This window comes from Amblyomma mixtum, chromosome 2 (assembly GCF_055824585.1).
Source record: "Amblyomma mixtum isolate Tamu chromosome 2, ASM5582458v1, whole genome shotgun sequence".
NCBI classification, from domain to species: domain Eukaryota; kingdom Metazoa; phylum Arthropoda; class Arachnida; order Ixodida; family Ixodidae; genus Amblyomma; species Amblyomma mixtum.
In genome coordinates, this window is record NC_143013.1 from 208,575,201 (window position 1) to 208,595,258 (window position 20,058).

Below are 20,058 nucleotides of genomic sequence, written 5' to 3' on the forward strand. Positions count from 1 at the left end.
TGTTGTGGAGTTGAGCGCCCAATTTTGCTGAAAGATGCGAAGAGATCACCTCCAAGAATTCGTGTTTAAGTGATATCAATAGAACACTTAAGCTTGACAAAAGTGATGCTTACAACTACCAAATCCAGACTCAGATGAAAATGTGCAAAGTTGAATTCTGTGACTTCATGGTGTGGGGACCGAATGTGTTACACATTGAGAGAGTAAGGTTTGATGAACTGTTTTGCACTGACATATTTGCTCGTGCAGTGCAAAATGCAAGAGAAATTTGTTTAAAATGAGATATTCCGCCGTGCTCGTACGTCATGCAGCTAAATAAGCACTGCGCATATGCGACGGGCTTACCTTTTACGAAGTGGGCGCGGAAAACACGTATGCCCGTCCTTTCGGTGTTGAGATCAGCGCTTTTTATCCAAGCCAGCCACACATCACGTCGCTTTGCGCATAAAGCTTTTGTACGATCACCTTCATACTCGATGATATTTGGGAGACGAAAAAAGTTTGTGTTTGTTAATTTCGCCCAACAAGTGCAGTTGGAGCATCCAAAAACAGAGCAGATAACCATCGCGACGTCATCGGAAGAGCACCATACGCGCGAATTGCGTGAACTGCACTATGGCCGCTGCGACTGCACCAGCATGGCAGAACAGTAGGGCTCCTAACTACAACGTCAGTGCAAGCCATGTATATGCCTTGCACGTCTCGTCACTTCCAGCCACATCAAGCGCTAGCGGCCATGCTGCCGAACCATTTGTTCGTCCGCATCCGTCCGCTCCACAGACCCATGCCACCGGACCGCTACTGAGACGCTTTGGATTGTCCCTACATATTTGGTCGCGATGCCTCCTCCTCAGAAGAATGAGCCGTTCAATGCGAGCTATTTCTCTGAACTTGTTGGATCGTCGCGCGTACGCTATGAAGAAGAAGTGCAAATGTGCGACGGTAGAGATCCGTACACGTTGCAACTGGGTGTTGATACAGCGATGGACGCTGATGTGTCCCCTGAAGTGACTCAAGGGGATATCGTGGACTATTCAGTTTACTCCCCTACTTTTGTGACATTAGAAGAAATGAAAGCATTTAAATCATTAGAGGCACATAACTATTTCACAAGCGGGTGGGTGAGAAGCCTATCTGCGGTGCGCCTACAAGAGAAAAAGGTGCTTCGGCTCGGAGAGGCAAGCTCAAGGAACCTTTATGGCATGTTTCTCAGTGAACATACGCAAAAAAATGACCATTGGAATTTATGAAAATGAAAAATAAACCGTGCTTCTGGCTGTGGCGGCAGCGCTTAGTGACAGGAAAATTTCAACGACGTCCGCATAGGGAATTTTACAGAGCACGGTGATTAGAAGAAATTTCACTGCAGAAAGGCATAGTTTATCGTCATGACTGCATGTCTCTGCTTACAATGGTGGAGGACTGGAAACCTGTTCTGTCCGAGACCACTTTGTCTGGTGTGCATATGCCCATTTTCTGCAAACAAAAGAAGTTCACTGTTATGTACAGCTTCACAATATTTTCACAGGTCAACCATTCCCACCAGCTCAGCGACCACCAACTTAAAGCCTGGATCTTATGCAAGACAAATGGCACCGTGCTTGTTGCCCACTGCACCTGCAAGGCAAGTGCAGGTGAGGCGTGCTCGCATGTTGGAGCTTGTCTCTTTGCTGTGGAAACTGTAGTGTGCATCAGGAACTCAGTTTCATGCACCCAGAAAAAAAACATCTGGCTGCCAGCCTACGTTGAAAAGGTGCGGTTTAAACTGCTCAGAGGCATCAACATCACCTCATCGAGAGGACATACAGAGCAGATCGATGTCACACGTGCTGAAGGTCAGCAGAAGAGGAGGAGGTTGGAAATTCTAGAACCTTCTCCACAGGAGTTGAACACACTATATGATGACATCGGAAAAGATGGTGCAGTACCAGCACTTTTCTCTGTGCTTGAGGATAGATGTGATGTGTTCAAGGAACCAGTTAAAAGGCCAGCAGCACACTTAAGAAATCTGTTCACTGACAATGCGTTAGGCGACAGCTGCGAGCTGCTCGTGAACAAAGCAAGGAATTTCATGTCTACTTTCATCATTTCAGTGGACCCCGTAAAGGAAGTAGAGTCATTAACGAAGCAGCATAGTGAATCTCCACACTGGTTCATTTAGACAGCAGGAAGAATAACTGCATCTTTTATGAAGAAAGCAGGCAATACTAAAGTAGCAAATCATAGAGTGTACCTAGTCAGAGATTTGCTATCCAGAAGCCCAAACTATAGAGGTGCCAGCTGTCATGTGGGGTAAGAATCATGAGAAGGATGCCTTAGCAGGTTACGCACATAGTAAAGGCACAAAATATGACAATTTCAAATTGTCCACGTCAGGCCTGCACCTCAGCACTAGGTACCCTTTTGCTGGGGCTACACCAGATGCTCTGGTCTCTTGTAACTGCTGCAGAAAAAGTGTGACAGAGTTTAAATGCTTATGTGCTTAGGAATGCAACTGCATTCAATGATGAAAAAATATGCCTGACTGAAGTTAATGGGATCATGCAGCTTCAGAACAGCCATGCATATTATTACCAAGTGCAGACACAGATGGCTGTGTGCCAAGTGAAGTATTGTGACTTTGTAGTTTGAACATCGAGTCTTCTTCACATAGAGCACATCAAGTGGGATGACGATTTTTGTGAAAATATCTTTTCACTTTCAGAAAAGTTCTTTGTGGATGCTGTGCTCCCCGCACTGAATGCCAAGTATTACACCAGGCAGAACAGTGTTGGCACAAATGCATTGTGTGAACAGGTGTATTGTTTTTGTAATGGACCAGATGGCACAGTGGTTGTTTGTGACAGTGAAGCCTGCATGTACAAATGGTTTCATTTTTCTTGCGTTGGACTGACACGAGCACCTAAAACTAAGCAGTGGTTACTGCCTACATTGCAGAGGAGGCAAAAAAAGTGTGCTTAATTTTGGTTTTATTGCGTAGGGTAGTTGTGGTGGCAGAGGCTTGAGTGTGCTTCAAACTGTCGTCCAAATTTATGCGTCTCTACAGAAGATGTTTAGTTGTCTTTTCCTCTGTAGTGCATATGTGTACTGTTACCACAAGAGCTCAGTGTATTATAACCTGTGCCCAATTGTACTTCCCATGTGTTGCTTTGTTTGGGAAATACTGTCTGTCTGGGTTTATGGAGCTGTTGATAGCAGATCAGTGTAAGGCTAACCATACCAGTACCATACAATGGCTGCTGTCTATAAGTCTATAGCGAGACACCGTACAAAACGCAGAACCTCTGGCCCGGCGCACCGCCAAAAAAGCGAACGTCTGGGTAAGTACGTGTGATGAAAATTATCAATTTTCTTACAATTTATTGTTGTTTCTTTCGGTTGCTAACAGCTTTGCATTTTTTTGGGGGATGTGGAAGGTGCCATGACAGCAGAAGAGGAACAAATTTCGCCTCCAATGGTTGACAGCTGCACACGGACACCAAGGAATCCCTGCACTGTTGCCTGCCAGACTGACAGCATTGATGTGCAAACAAAATGTAAGATTTTCCTCGCAGCAGTGGTGTGTTCATTTTCTTCCCAGATTTCACAAGAATAAATTGTGTTGCAATAATTTTGCTGTGTCTTAGGAAGGGGGAGAGGGAATTAAGGAGCACCACTTTGTTTATTATCCAGTGGTGTCACTGAATGCTAGAGAAATTCTGGAGGAGGCATTCAAGCTGTGTCAGTTCCAATCGGGGGAAGTGCTGGGAAGGTATGTATAAATCACTTTTTGGTCCTCCAAAGAAGGCCATTACGGATTTCACATGCAGGTAGTGATGGTGCAGCTGATGTTGTTTAGTAGTCATGCCTATTAGCTGGTAATGAGGTGTCCATGACTGCAATATTAACGTTGCACAAACAAAGAGCACTTGGCATGGCATGTTTCATTTTCTTCATTAATTTTAAGATAACACAGGTGAACCTCCACACTTCCCTGAGAAAGGATATGCAACTACTGACAGATGCCTGTCAGTCCACCGGCACATACTGCGAAGCTTGCACCACTACAAGTGCTGCTGCAACCTACACAGCACTGCCCTTCTCCTCTGCCACGTTCTCCCTCCTGAATAGTCCCCTCACTACCAATTGATGGTCGAGCACCGTCTCCCATCACATTCGCTCCACGACAGTCATCCAGTCCGATAGAATCTTAAGAAGAACAGGATAACACTCAGCAGAGCTCGGAGTTTTTCCCATCACTTAACGAGACCTTCCTTAGGTAATAATTACGACTTTATGCGTACCCCTTTAGCATGTGCATTGCATGTCATTTCATTATGGCGGCGTGACTAAAAATCAGATCAGGCGATGGAAGAGTGCCATAAAGATGTCCTCCTCTTTCTTGGGTAGGGGCAGGCATGAGTATCATATTGTCTGCACTCGCATAATTGCATTGCGGTGATGCATATGTCCTCTCAGCAGCTGGCCAACTTCACACTGTACGAATATTCATAAAGCAGATCTTGATCCATCGAAATGCTTTTACAATATTCAGTGGCACAAGGAGCTGCTCATGCAGCATCAATGAGACAAAAATCTTGGAACTTTGCTAATCTGCCGTTACATTTACTGCTCTTTATTCCTGTTAAATTCTAGCCTCCAGTTGTCTGAGCAGCATAAGACATGACAATTTAACCGTTACAACTCACTTTATATTGTTTCAGATTTGACTCCAGCACTGAAGAAGTCCTCCAGCAGGATGAAAGAAAATTCATCATATTTGAAAGCAGTCTCACCGAACTATTTCAAGTGTGCCGCAAGTGCTTTGCCGCTTGCAAAAGTGCGAGTCGTGTGTCTGGGACTTGGCTTGAAATACAGACACTTTGTGCAAACCACCACACGCTAACATGGACAAGCTAACCCATGAAAAATGGCAAAGCATCAGGCAATGTGCTGATGTCATCAGCCATGTTGTTGCTGGCGCCAGCCCCACCTCAGTGCTCCGAATGTTCAAGTACGGAAACGTGCAGGTGTTCACGCCACGAACATTTTACAACTACAAGCAAGATTACCTGCTTCCTGCAATCGACAAGGTAGGAGAAAGGTTGTGCATTGTCAAACGAAACGAAGAATTACTGAACCAATATTTCAGGGTCCACATACATAAAAGGTCCATGAAGTGATTTTCTGACAACAGCTAGACTAACCTCAAAGGATCTTGAATTTTCATAGGACGCAGCAATCATTTTTGATCCGAAAAGAGGTTCCAGAAAAATGTTCTCAAAATCTATTTCGTGGTACCTGTTAAGGAAAGAAGCAAAAGGGGCAGTGTATTAGTGTTCTGCGTTTGATATGGTGTTTAAAAGCTGCACCCCTGTTGTAGCAGATCTGGCAACAGCAACAGGAAGAGCTGTTTTGGCAGTTGGAAGGCTGCACAGTGGACCTGACTGGCGATGGATGCTGCAATTTCCCAGGGTTTTGGGCAAAATTTTTAACTTACTTTCTACACGTCGCCCAGCTCAACAAAATTCTTCACTTCGAGCAAGTGCACGTTGGGGAGGTAGGTTAGAGCTTTTTAATAAAGTGGCTTTGTGATGTAACTTAGCTTTTTTTCTCAAAAGTGTGCAGATGTCAAATCAAGCACCTCCATGGAAAAGTATGCATTTATGAAGAGCCTCAAAACGCTGAAGGAGCGGGGGCTCAAGGTGAAGTCAGTGACAACTGACCGGCATGTCCAAGTCACCAAGTACGTGCGGACACAGGAGCCCACCATCCAGCACTACTTTGATTGTTGGCACATTTCAAAAGGTAGCACCGAATGAAAATGTCTGATGCTCATTGCCACGCTTCACAGATAAGACTGCTTACTCCATGATGTTTTGCAGAATGTGGTGAAATTTTAGACTAAATTTTGCTCGATCAAGCAGACTACTACAAGCGGGCCGGGTAGCAAAATGATAACAAATGGTGAAGCAGTGGGAAAGGTTGCTGAAGTTGAAGCGGCACAAAAATGGGGGAAGGTTTTATCAGTTTGCTTTTCTTTGTGGCTGTTTTTGATGTAAATGATGATGAGGGAAGGGCCTGCCATGCCTGCAGATGTTGCAGATAGGCACTGTGGTGCGAAACCAGATTCCTTGCATTCTGGAGGTGAGGGGACCGAATGGGGGTGTTTCGGGTGCAAACTCAAGCCAGATTAGCATATTATGAAGGCTTAATCTTCATTAATTAACTATTACACCTCCTTTCCAGGCATCAAGAAGCTGGCTGTAGTGTGCTAGAACTGTGGATCCAGACAGCCAGCAATCACCTATATTGGTGTGCAGCCCTTAACGATGGAAACATCAAGTTCCTAACCGACATGTGGAAGAGCATGGAGCGGCATGTTACAAATATGCACACGGGACACCCGGGGCTCTACACACATTGTACACATGACAATCTTGGAGAGAGGCAATGGCTAGTTCCTGGTGAGTAATGCAACTGTTTGAAAAGAAGATATGCATTCTGCAGAACCCTCAATTTACTTCCTGCATATTTATTTGCTTTCCAAGTTTGAATCATGTCCTTGCGATGAAGCATGGCTTGCGACATGTTGAAATTGCAAAGCTTTGTCAAGGAGCCAAGCTGCTGGTATCCAGCTAGTTACCAACCTTTCCCAAGAAACTGTTTGTTGTCTGAATATAAGAGTTGCTTAGTCGCAATTTTAAACACATATAGTACTCCTTAGTGCATTTGGAGAAGGCTTTTCTGGGAAACTGCTTTCTCAACGCAGGGACAACTGCACACAAAACATTTGTAGAGGTTGTGAAGTCACCTCGTCTCCTGAACACATCAGGCAACTGGCCCCTTGCACACACACCTTCAGCTTGGAGGCCTTCCACCGTGTACTCATAAGCTTCGCACCGAAGTCTGTATGCTTCTCACCTGATGAAATGCGTGCAAGGTACATAGTGAATGAGATCAGGTGAAAATTTACACTTGATGAGCTGCTTGAATTGTTTGTCTGGTTTTCCAGAACACAACTGGCAATACTGCATTTCAATGAGAATGCCAGCAAAGGACAGGCCGTGCAGACCATCCCACCGCTGCCATCCAGTTGATGTGCTTGGTGGTCGGGACCAGACTGCAGAGGGAAGCCTTCAGGAGTCGCAGCTAGCTTGAGGGTTTATTTACATTATTTACAATATAAACAGAGAGACCAAAGGTCAGGACAGAAGCTCTCGACAAAAAAAAGTTTGTGGCTTAAATACCGTTGTAATTCCCTGGGCACCCAGCTAGGGAGTCCGAACTCTGGTCGAGTGTCCAATGGGACTTTAACCGCTTCATAGGCTCCGCCCTCACCACGTGACCACGCACATTCAACAGAAACACGCACTGGCAAGGAGGAACCTTGGCGCCTTGCAGTCGCGGACTGCGGTCTCCAGCGGGCCGACCAGGCTCAAGGGTCGTTGGCTCTTTATGCGGCGACCCCGATCGTGGTAGACACGACGGCTCACACCAGTGGGCTCTTCACAAGGGAAGGGCAAATCAGCCGTGTTGCTGCTCAGGGCAAGCGGGCGATCGGTTGGCGCCACCGCTCGCAGTCTCCCCCGCCGGTCCACGGGAGAGCACAGTTCGGGAGGAATGCCACATTCCACATCACAGATGAGGAGGACTGATGTTAGTTAGTTATATTGATTTTTATGGCGCAAAAGCAACTGAGGCTATGCTGCGCCAAACAGAAGGTTAGAGTTTTTGTTAATGGTGAAGCTTTCTAAAAATACTTAGAGTTTGTTTAAAACGTTGGCTTCCTTGAGAAACCTAAAAATACATGAAATATCAACCAGTGCTCGATCACCTAAGAGTAGCATGGGGTGTAATGGGATGCTTTCCCTGTAAAATGTTGTGAAATATTTCTTTCTTAGTTCTTCTAGTTTTATGCATGAAATTAAAATGTGGTTCACTGTGAGTTCAGCACCACACATTTCACAGAGAGGTTTGTTTTGTTTGGCTAGCAGAAAGTTGTGCGTGAGGTGGGTGTGTCCAATGCGGAGCCGACATAAAATAACTTCGGTAAAACGTTCTTGATGCCTACATGATTGCCATTCCCCTAAAATTGGTTTCACAGAATTTAATTTGTTGTTTACGTGATCTTGCCATGCGGCCTGCCACTTATTTCTGAGTTTACTGTTGATAAACTTTAAACAATCCCTGTGCGGTATGCTCACTTGTTTTATTTGGCCATTCCGGGCTTGTGCAGCGCATACATCTGCTTTTTCATTACCTACGATTCCAACATGGCTAGGAACCCAGCAGAATTTAATGTTATGGTTTTGTTTTGTGATTTTAACAATGTTATGTATGATGTTACCTATTATGGGTTCAGCAGCATTTCTGGAGTGCAGTGCTTTGAGCATACTCAGGGAATCGGTGTAAATGATGCTATTTTTGATATTCTCTCTTACTATTTTTTCCACAGCTACAAAGATGGCATAACACTCAGCAGTAAAAACCGATGCGCATTCTGGTAGTCGCATTATCTGTTTATTTTTTCCCTGGATTACTGCACTTCCAACGTGACTTTCTGTTTTTGAGCCATCGGTATAAAATTCAATGTAGGTGTCATACTTTTCTTGTAGTGCAAAGAATTCCTGTAATATGTACTCATGTGGCGTTTGCTTTTTATCTAAATGTGTCATTGTGAGGTCACATACTGAAGACAGGCTGTACCATGGTGGTAAATATTCATTCCTTTGTGCAATATTCGGTAGGGCATCTAGTACTGTTAGCTCTTCACATTTATCTTCAAAGCGCAGCAGTAATGGTCTGATAGAATGTGGTTTGTTGATGAATAATCTTTTAGATGGGCACTTGGTTACAACTGGATGGCAGAGATGTTTCGGAAGAGAACGGATTTTTAAGACATATGAGCATGTAAGGGCGATTCTTCGATCCTCAAGAGCGGCTTCATTAGTTTCAACGTAAAGGCTAACTACTGGTGATGTTCTGTATGCTCCGGATGATAAGCGCAGACCAAGATTATGAATGGGGTCTAATCTTTTTAAGTAGGATGCTCTTGCCGAACCATATACTATGCACCCGTAGTCCAGCTTGGAGCGCACCAGAGAGCGATATATTTGTAAAAGGCTTGCTCTATCGGACCCCCACCGCTTCCGTGAGAGAACTTTTAATATATTGAGGGCTTGAGAAGCTTTCTTTTTAAGGTTGTTAATATGTGGTAGAAATGCGAGTTTCTTGTCGAAAGTTACGCCTAAAAATTTGTGTTCTAGTTTAATTGGTAGCGCAGTGTGATTCAAGTATAGATTGGGATCGACCTGTAGGCCTCGTCGCAATGAAAAAAGAACAGCTACTGTTTTTTGAGGAGAAAATTTAAACCCATTTATGTCTGCCCAAGCACCTAGTTTATTTAGTGTGATTTGTATTTGTCTCTCACAGGTTGATATGCTGGAGGACGTGCATGCTATTTGTAGGTCATCTACATAGACTGAATACATTATGGACTTGGGTATTACTTTAGCTAAGGAATTCATTTTTACTATGAAGAGTGTCGTGCTTAGAATGCACCCCTGGGGTACGCCGTTCTCTTGGGTGAAAGTCATGGAGAGAGTTGCTCCTAGGCGGACTCGGAATGTGCGGTTAGCCAGGAAGTCGTTCAAGCAGTTCAACATCCTGCCGCGGATACCTAGCTCTGCTAGGTCACGGAGGATGCCGAACTTCCACGTAGTATCGTAGGCCTTCTCCAAGTCGAAGAAGACCCCAATACAGTGCTGCTTGTGGATGAACGCCTCCCGGATGGTGTTTTCTAGACGGACAAGGTGATCTGTGGTTGAGCATGCTTTCTTAAACCCACATTGGTGTGTATCTAATAGTTGCCGAGATTCAAGTATGAAGGTCAATCTAATGTTTATTACACTTTCGAAAGATTTAGCAATGCAGCTGGTGAGGGCTATTGGTCTGTAACAGCTAGGACTTGTTGGTGGTTTTCCGGGTTTGAGAAAAGGTATTATGACTGCTTTTTTCCACTCGTCAGGTATATTGCCAGTTATCCAGATTTTATTAAAGAATTTTAACAGTGCCTCTACAGCAGCCTCGGAGAGATGTGCAAGCATAGCGTAATGCACGTTGTCTGGTCCCGGTGCTGTCTTTTTGCCAGAAGATAGTACCTTATTTAATTCTTCTAGTGTGAGAGGCTGGTTATAATCCTCATGAACACCTGCTCCAGATGGAAATTTTTGTTTTTCAGCTATTGCTTTGTGTTTTTGAAATGTGTTTGTGTAGTTGGATGAGCTTGAGATCTCAGCAAAATGCTCGCCCAGTATGTTGGCCTGTTCTTCTAAAGATGTTTGTGTCCCGGGTGCTGTCAAGAGAGGAAGTGTGAAAGGGGTATGGTCACCAGTAAATTTACGCACTTTTTCCCACATTTTCTTTGATGTTATTGAACTATTTATTGAGGAGACATATTTCTGCCAAGAGGTTTTCTCTGCATTTCTTCGCACATACCGCGCTCTGGCTTTTGCCTTCTTAAAGGTGAGTAGGTTCTCTGCAGTGGGATATCGACGCAGAGCGCTCCAGGCTTTCTTTTGTTGTTTTTTTGCTAATGTGCATTCTTTTGTCCACCACACTTTGTGTTTCTTTTGTGCAAGTCCTGTTGTTTGTGGTATAGCGAGTGTTGCGGCTGATATTATGCATTCTGTAAACTTCTCATTAATTTCATCTGTGCTAAGGTCGTCACAAAATTCTTTTTCCAGAGTGGCACTTTTTGTAAAAAGTGACCAGTCGGCGAGCTGAATTTTCCAGCGCCGTGGCCTTGTGGGGATGATTGGAGTGGACGATGAGAGCCTGATGATGGTAGGTAAGTGATCGCTGCCCATGGGGTCATTTAAAACATCCCATTTAAAATCGTTAAAAAGTAATGGTGATGCGAAAGCTAAATCGAGAGAGCTCATTTTTGCTGAGCTTGGACAGCAATATGTGGCTTTTCCCGTATTTAAAAGACAGACATTATTAGAAAGTATAAAATCTTCGATTGTTTGGCCTCTAGAGTCACAGCGTTCGCTTCCCCAAAACGGAGAGTGAGCGTTAAAATCGCCAACTACCAGAAATGGCTCCGGCAGTTCATCGATCAGGGCTTCTAGATCTTGGCATGTTAATGTGATGTGTGGGGGAAGATATACGGAACATATTGTAATGGTTTTGTAGCTGATGACGCTAACCGCAACCGCCTCAAGTTTCGTTTTCAGTTTGATTTCTTGAGTCGGGACGCCGCTTTGGATGATGATTGCGACGCCTCCCGAGAGTCTATTTGCATGTTCGCGATCACGCCTAAAAGTTGTATAATGTTTTAAGATATTTGAATGTTGTGGACCAAGATTGGTCTCCTGGAGACATAGGGCTAGAGGCATCACTGACCCTAGAATATGAGTTATATCACTGTAGTTCCTCAACATTCCTCTACAGTTCCATTGTATTATGAAAGCCATCTTAGTTTTGTGTTTGTACTGATTGAAAAGCTAGATCAAGTTGTTTATGGCCCCGTGACTCGGGGCCTGTCTCTTTTTGACCGATCCAGGGAGCTCCGCCGACCATCCGACATGGACGGTGAGGGGCTGCCCGGGGTCGTGTCCATCGCCTCTGCAGAGGCACTGGACGACCGTGCAGGAGGCACATTGATTTTTGAGTTAGACCTCGACCTGTGGGAAGAGGTCTTTGGGCCCGCCGACCCGGGGGTCTGCGTCCCCTCCTTTGGGGTAGGCGGAGTAGCGTGAGCTACTCCACCAGACGGCGCGGATGGCCCCGCCCCAGGCTCACTACGTGTGACCTGGACAGGTGCCGAAGCCTGGTGTGGTGCGCCGCGCCCACGCACCACATCGGCGAAGTTTGTTTTTGCAGTGAAGGAGAATTTGTTTGTTTGAGAGTATTGCCTTCTTGCTTCTTTGAAAGAAATGTTTTGCGTAGTCTTGAGAGTAATGATTTCTTTTTCTTTCTTCCAGGACGGACAAGCCCTGGAGTAGGCAGCATGGTCGCCTTCACAATTTGCACACCGTGGGTTAGCAACACATTCTTCAGATTGGTGTTCTTTTGACGAGCATTTTGCGCAAGTTTTGCGGCCGCGACAACTCTGCGAGCCGTGGCCAAATCTCTGGCAGTTGAAACATCTGCGTGGGTTGGGAATATACGGTCTTACATTGATTTTCAGGTAGCCTACTTCAATGGATTCGGGTAATGTGCTCATGTTGAATGTCAAGATCAGGTGTTTGGTGTCCACTTCTTTGCCATCCTTCCGGATTTTGATCCGGTGGACATCTATAACTTCTTGGTCAGTAAGTCCTTCGAGCATTTCCTTTTCAGAAAGGTGGACAAAAATCTATTTCAGAAATGACGCCTCGTACAGTATTCAGAGACCGATGTGGGGTCACAGAGACAGGGATGTCCCCAATGGATACAATCGTTCCAACTTTTGAGTGTTGTGTGCTGTCGCGCAGTTCAAGAAGTAAGTCGCCACTGGCCATTTTTGACACCTTGTAGCCAAGGCCTAAGGCATCTGTCAAGCGTTTTGAGACTTGGAATGGGGATATTATCCTTGCTTGCGTTTCTCCTGCTTTGCTATGGATGACGTGAAATTTTGGAAATGATACTTTTCTTTTTTGAAAAAAGTCGTCTGCTTCGGTCCGCCCTCTCTTGAGAGAGCGATCAAGTTTTGAAAGGGGGGGAGCCATAAAAAATTGAGGTTTTTCGGTCATGGTGCCAGCCACCCACCATGGAGCCCAACAGGGGGACGCGACAGGAACTTGAAAGCAAGTCCTGCCCACGCCAGCTGTACACCTTAACTATAACCTAATATGACTCAACTCAGGGTAGTTGGTCACACACGGTTAACCCTCGCCGCCAGGAAAAAGAGGAAAAAACGAAGAAGAGAGGAGGAGACAGGAGAGTTGTAAGAAAGAGATAGTAAAGTGAAAGATAGAGGGGAGGATAGGAAAATGTTATGTTATGTTATGTTAGGTTTAATGGCACATAGGCAGCTAAGGCCATCATGCGCCAAACACAAGGTATAAGAATTTCTGTGCGATTTAAAAAAAATGTGAAAAGGTGATCAGTGGTGTAAAGGGCCTAAAAATTTACCTATCTACTAATAACAGAGAAAAAGAGATCTAGGAATTTCTAAAGGTAAAAGCTTTAAAAAGGTCAGGTAGCCTCAGCAGCCATCCTTGGCTGGGCGAGGATGTCGAGGAACCCGACCAATCAAATAAAAGCCTCAGCCCTTTCTTCACGAGTGAGGAAATGGCTGAGGGACATCATGTGAAGCTGTGGGTCATGATTTATATTTTGTTGAGAAAACCTGCTTCAGTTAAAAACTTAAAAACACAAGATATGTCCACAATTGCATTATCGCCTTTGAGTAGCGCTGGGTGGAAAGGAATGGTTTGCGTGTAAAACAGAGAAAAGCACTTTTTCCTTAGTTTTTCGAGTTTATAACATGAAAATAAAATGTGGTTAACTGCAAGTTCATCTCCACATGCACAAACTGGTTTATCTTGTTTCGTGAGCAGAAAGTTGTGTGTAAGGTGCGTGTGACCTATACGGAGACGGCAGATAATCACTTCTTTGAAACGTTCTTGGTGTACACATGACTTCCATTCTCCTAAAACAGGTTTTACCAAATGTAGTTTATTGTTTATTTCACTATTCCAAGCAGATTGCCATTTTTGCCTTGCTTTAAGATTTACTAAGTTTATGCAGTCTCGATGCGGCACATTTACATTTTTTATTTGCTTGTCACGTGCTTGGGCAGCGCATAAATCTGCTCTCTCATTGCCTTCTATTCCTACATGACTCGGGACCCAACATAGTTTTATGTTGTGTCCTTTAGCTGTGGATGTTACTATGTTGTGTATGATGTCACCGAGTAGAGGAGTGATAGCATTTCGAGAGTGGAGAGCTGTAAGCACACTTAAGGAGTCTGTATAAATGATACCGTTCTTGACGTTCTCGCTTACTATTTTTTCTATGGCAACATATACGGCGTAACATTCGGCAGTGAAAACAGATGCACACTGCGGAAGTCTTACTGTTTCCTCCCAATTCCCTCGTACTACCGCGCTTCCTACATAATTATCTGTTTTTGAACCATCAGTATAAAATTCTGAAAAGCTACTGTATTTTTCTTTCAGTGTAAGAAATTCTTGTATGATATGCTGTTGTGGAGTTTTCTTTTTACGGAACTGTGTAAGTGTGAAGTCGCAGATTACAGGAAAATTGTACCATGGAGGTAGTGGGTCTCGTCTTCGGGCAACGTCAGGTAGTGTGTCCTGCATATCGAGATTTTGGCACATCTCTTCAAAACGCAAGAGCAGTGGCCTGGTAGCTAGAGGTTTGTTTGCAAATATTATTCTAGAAGGACATTTTGTTACAACCGGATAGCAGATGTGTTTTGGTAGTGACCGTACTTTAAGGACATATGCACACGTTAGAGTGGTTCTTCTAATTTCTAGTGAGGGTTCATTTGTTTCTACATAGAGGCTTACTATGGGGGATGTCCTGTATGCACCGCATGAGAGGCGCAAGCCTGAGTTATGTACTGTATCTAATTTTTTTAGGTAAGATGGTCTTGCTGAGCCGTACACAATGCACCCATAATCCAAGGATGAACGTACCAACGAGCGATATATGTGCAGAAGACATGTTCTATCAGACCCCCAATGTTTCCTTGAGAGTACTTTGAGTATGTTTAAAGATTGCGAGGCTTTCTTTTTTAGTGTGTTTATGTGCGGTAGGAATGTAAGTCTTTTGTCGAATGTTATGCCTAAAAATTTATGTTCTCCTTTTACTGGCAGTATAGTTCTGTTCAAATTTAGGGTAGGGTCATTCTGCAAGCCTCTTTTTAGTGAGAAAAGAATCGCTACTGTTTTCTGTGGGGAAAACTTAAAACCATTTCTATCTGCCCATATCACTAGTCTGTTTAATGTTAGTTGTATTTGCCTCTCACAGGTTGATAAGCTGGAGGATGTACATGCAATCTGAAGGTCATCGACATAGACTGAATACATAATGGACTTTGGAATGAAGTTTGCTAGCGAATTCATTTTTATGACGAAGAGTGTAGTGCTTAGAATGCATCCTTGCGGTACTCCATTTTCTTGAATGAAGTTCCTCGAAAGTGTTGAACCCAGGCGTACCTGAAATGAACGGTCGGACAGAAAATCTTTCAGGCAGTTCAGCATCCTTCCACGGATACCTAGATCTGCTAGGTCGCGGAGAATGCCAAACCTCCAGGTAGTGTCGTAAGCTTTTTCCATATCAAAGAAGACTGCCAAACAGTGTTGTTTATGAATGAAAACTTCTCGTACTGTGTTTTCAAGGCGGACAAGATGGTCAGTTGTTGAGTGTGCTTTTTTAAATCCACATTGGTGGACGTCCAGAAGTTCACGGGATTCGAGGATGAACATTAATCTAGTATTCAATACGCTTTCAAAACATTTTGCAAGACAACTTGTGAGTGCTATAGGCCTGTAACTATCAGGGGAGGTTGATGGTTTTCCATGTTTCAGGAGAGGGACAATTATTGCTTTTTTCCAGGTGTCCGGTATTTTTCCTGATACCCATATTTTATTAAAAAATCTTAAAAGTGCCTCTATGGCAGGTTCCGAGAGATGAGCTAGCATTTCATAATGTATTTCGTCTGGGCCGGGTGCAGTCATTTTACCGGCGGACAGTACTTTATGGATTTCCTGAAGAGTAATTGGGTTATTGTAAGGCTCCTTGGTACTGCTGTTTGTTGGGAGTCTTTGTTTTTCGGCTGTGTTCTTATACTTTAAGAATGACTGTGTATAATGCGAGGAACTGGAAATTGTAGAGAAATGTTCTCCTAGTATGTCTGCTTGTTCACCGATGCTTGTTTGGGTACCAGGGGGTGTCAGAAAAGGAATTGTGAATGGGGAGAAGCTGCCATTTAGTTTACGAACTTGCTCCCACATTTTTTTGGAAGTGATTGTACTATTTATGGATGATATATAATTCTGCCAGGAAGTTTTCTCAGCAGCGCGACGTACGTGACGTGATTTTGCTCTCGCCTTTTTAAAATTGATAAGGTTTTCTTGTGTTGGGTACCGTCGAAAAATTCCCCAGGCTTTATTTTGTTTCTTTTTAGCTTCTTTACATTCTTGTGTATACCAGAACTTGTGGTTTTGTCTTACCACTCCCGAGGACTGAGGAATCGCTAGGCGCGCAGCAGCTATGATACAGGTTGTGAAGATTTCATTCAGTTCGTCAACGCTAAGGCTATCGGAGTATATATTATCCAGGCTGGCCTTTTCTCGAAAGAGTGACCAGTCGGCTAAGTGTAGTTTCCAACGGCGAGGTTTACTTTGGATGATTAAAGGTGACGATGGTATGCTGATAATTACTGGCAAATGGTCACTTCCATAAGGGTTGTCCAGGACTTCCCATTTAAAAACTGTAAAAACTGATGGTGAACTAAAAGATAAATCTAAGGGGCTAGTTTTTCCAGTACTTGGAGAGCAATAGGTGTGCTTTCCTGTATTGAGTAGGCACACATTGTTGCACAGTATAAAATCTTCTAAAATGCGACCTCTAGTATCAGTTTGATCACTTCCCCAGAAGGAGGAGTGGGCATTAAAATCTCCGACTAAAAGATATGGCTCTGGTAGTTGTTCTAAAAGTTCTTCCATGTCCTCAAGTGTTACTGTTATATGTGGTTCAAGATAGATGGAACATATTGTGATCGTTTTAAAATGAACAACGGTGACTGCAACAGCTTCATATTTAGTCTGAAGTTTGACTTCGCGAGCTGCAACACCACTCTGAACAACGATAGCAGCGCCTCCAGAGAGCCGACATGCTTGCTGTCGGTCGCAACGAAACACTTGATATTTTTTCAGAATGTTTTTGTGTTGCGGGCCTAAATTGGTCTCTTGTAAACAAAAAATGACTGGGGAAAGTGAAATTAAAAGATCTGTTACATCACTGTAGTTTTTTATAAGTCCTCTACAGTTCCATTGGATTAAAAAAGCCATTTTTGTTGTTTTTCTTGTTTTTTTTTGGAAAGATTGAGCTGAAACCTAAGTTTCTGGCTTTTCGGGTCCCGTTATTCTGGCCCGTCCTTTGCGACGCTCGAGTGAGCTGTGCCGCCCGAGCGGGACGGACGTGCCAGGGGTGACATCCATCACCTCGGAGGAGGTGCTGGAAGCCCGCGAGGAAACCGTGCGTGTGCGGGTTTCAGGCCTCCCACGGCGGGGAGTAGCCTGGTTGTCCGCCGACTCAAGGGACGGCTGGACCTTTTTGGGAGACGACAGGGCAGCTTTCGCTGTCCCTGCCTGGGGCATTGATGGCGCTGCCTGTGTCCCGGTAAACGAGACTTGGGCAGGCGCCTGATTGCGGTGTGATGCACTGCCCCTGCGCACCACATCCGCGAAGTTTGTCCTAGCTGTGAAGGCGAATGGATTTGACTGTGAAAATCGTTTACGTGCTTCTTTGAATGAAATGTTTTCTTTTGTTTTCAATGTTATGATTTCCTTTTCCATCTTCCATGATGGGCAAGACCTAGAATACGCTGGGTGTTCGCCTTCGCAGTTTGTGCAGTGTGGTGATGCTTGACAGTTCTCGGATTTATGTTCTCTTGATGCACATTTTGCACATGTTTGATGGCCACGGCAACTCTGGGAGCCATGACCAAACCTCTGGCAATTAAAACACCGACGGGGGTTTGGAATGTAGGCGCGAACTCGGATTTTTTCATAGCCAACTTGAATAGATTCAGGGAGTGTGCTACAGGCAAAAGTGAGTACTAAGTGTTTGGTTGCTATTTCCTTGTCATCTTTTCTGATTTTTATTCGGTGCACATTTACAACATCTTGGTCACTAAGACCTTCCAACATTTCCTTTTCGGTGAGCAAAAGAAGATCATTTTCAGAAATTACACCTCTGACAGTGTTCAGGGATCGGTGTGCAGTGACAGAGACTGCAACCTCCCCAAAAGACACAATGTTTGGCAGTTTTTCATGTTGCGTGTTATCTTTGATTTCGAGCAATAGGTCACCACTTGCTAGTTTTGTTACCCTGTAGCCGGGGCCCAAGGCATCTGACAGACTCTTAGTAACTATGAATGGGGATATCTTTCTGGCTGGTTGCTCTGTTATTTCGCTATGAATAACATGATACTTTGGGAACGTTTCTTTTCTGGTGAGGAACTGAGCTGTTGCATCGGTCCGCCCTCTTTTGAGAGGGCGATCAGGTTTTGAAAGGGGGGGAGCCATAAAAAATTGATGTTTTTCGGTCATGGTGCCAGCCACCCACCATGGAGTCCAACAAGGGGACGCGACAGGAACTTGAAAGGAAGTCCTGCCTACGCCAGCTGTACACCTTAACTATAACCTAATATGACTCAACTCAGGGTAGTTGGTCACACACGGTTAACCCTCGCCGCCAGGAAAAAGAGGAAAAAACCAAGAAGGGAAGAGGATACAGGAAAGTTGTAAGAAAGGAAATAGGAAAGTGAAAGATAGAGGGGAGGACAGGAAAAGGCGACTGCCGATTTCCTCCGGTCGGGTCAGGCCGGAGGTGCCGTCTACAGGAAGCTGGGGCCAAAGTGGTGTGTTGCCTCCGCCGAGGGGCCTTAAGGGTCCAAACGCTCGGCATCGGCTCAACCACCAGGATCCCCTTTTCCCCGGACACGGCGATGCCACGCACGGCTAAGCGCGGATGCTCGGGTCCGTGGTGACGCATTGTTCACCATCATCCCCCTGCGGGGATGTCCCTGCGGATGCTCGGGTTAACCCCGTGGTGTCGCCACTCACCAACGTCTGCATGCTGCAGACGCCTCCCTGCGGGGATGGAGGAGGACTGATGCCTTTGTTCTAAAAGCCGCCCCCAGGCCCCCGCTAAAAGCCACCCCCAGGCCAGCGTTTCTTGCGACCTCTCCGAACAAAGCACTTTCTGTCACGGTAGCTCGATATGACGCCTGCCTGGATCGCCTGTTTCCGCTGGCTGGGACCCCAATCACAACAGCATGCCATGTAATTTTGTGATTAACCTCATGTCCTACTTTCCTTCTTATGTCTTGATACATGGAGAAGGAGAACAGGGCGATGGGCATTCTAAGGTGGGCTTCATGAGTAAACAGTAAATATTGTTACGAGGTGGCAAGCCTAGGAAAAGGACGACATGATGACCAAGTAAACAATGACAACAACAACACGTGGAGAGTAGCACGCCTTGCAAGTGACAGCTTCTCCGTGGCGAGCCCGCAACCAGGGTTGCCGTTGGTGGCTACTTTGCGCCAAATTGGCTACTTTTCGACCCCATCTGGCGATGAAAATTTCACGCTGGCTCCTTGGCTACTTTCTGGCTACTTTGAACTTCTATTTTGGCGCATTTACTAGCCATTTTTTTTTTGCAATTGCATATACAATAGCAAGCAAGAACAGAAAAGAACAATTATTTCCAAGCTTTGCTGTCCTCATCGCTGTCCTGGTCGCCTTGATGCGCGCGCGCGTCCTCGACGCATATATTCCTCCAACGAACTGGAGTCTGAAATACGCCAGCAGCAGAGAATTAGCGGTGCACTTGATCGCGCATCATGTTTGACTTTCCGGCACGCAGCGGCATCGTACAAGGACACTTGCGGCGAATGCCCTTTTCAACACCTGGCGCAAGGAGCACTGAAAATTTTGACCCTTCCAATTTCTAATGCTGATGCAGAGCGCGTGTTCTCTTGCGTGAACTTGACGAAAACAGAGATCCGTAACAAAATGTACCTGGATTTGCTTATGGCAATTCTGCGAATCAAATTCGGGCTACGACTCCAAGAAAAAACAGCATCATCGTTTAACGTTCCTGCTGAGTTGTTGAATAGAATGTGCCAAAATTACTCCGGCAAGAACACTATCTACTCTAGATAAACTACGCGGACTGAACTTTTATTTATTTGCAACGTACCTGATACTTGAAGGCCGAGCAAGAGGCCCAAAATTCCGTGCTCTTTATTTACTCTGCGTTTTTGTGTTGATTCAAAATGATATTATTTATTGTTCATTAATAAAAGTGGCTTATAATAATGACTCT

General features: G+C 44.8%; 1 protein-coding gene and 2 pseudogenes across 2 annotated transcripts in view; 2 read left to right on the forward strand and 1 right to left on the reverse strand.

The window, feature by feature from the left end:
- LOC149362409 (uncharacterized) overlaps nucleotides 1-20,058 on the reverse strand; it is a 159,067-nt gene that overhangs the window by 42,400 nt on the left and 96,609 nt on the right. Inside the window, exons 1-2 of one of the 2 annotated variants that reach the window (XM_089572999.1) lie at nucleotides 5,187-6,205; nucleotides 1,411-1,476 (exon numbers count right to left, since the gene is read on the reverse strand). The exons of the other annotated variant lie outside the window; for it this stretch is intronic. Of the exons in view, the coding sequence (XP_089429125.1) occupies nucleotides 1,411-1,476; nucleotides 5,187-5,209 (89 nt within the window). The 5' untranslated portion in view covers nucleotides 5,210-6,205. Of the gene's footprint in view, nucleotides 1-1,410; nucleotides 1,477-5,186; nucleotides 6,206-20,058 lie in introns of those variants that run through there. 2 annotated transcript variants of the gene reach the window in all.
- On the forward strand, nucleotides 1,502-2,524 carry LOC149362412 (uncharacterized; annotated as a pseudogene).
- LOC149362413 (uncharacterized) lies at nucleotides 3,455-4,899 on the forward strand (annotated as a pseudogene).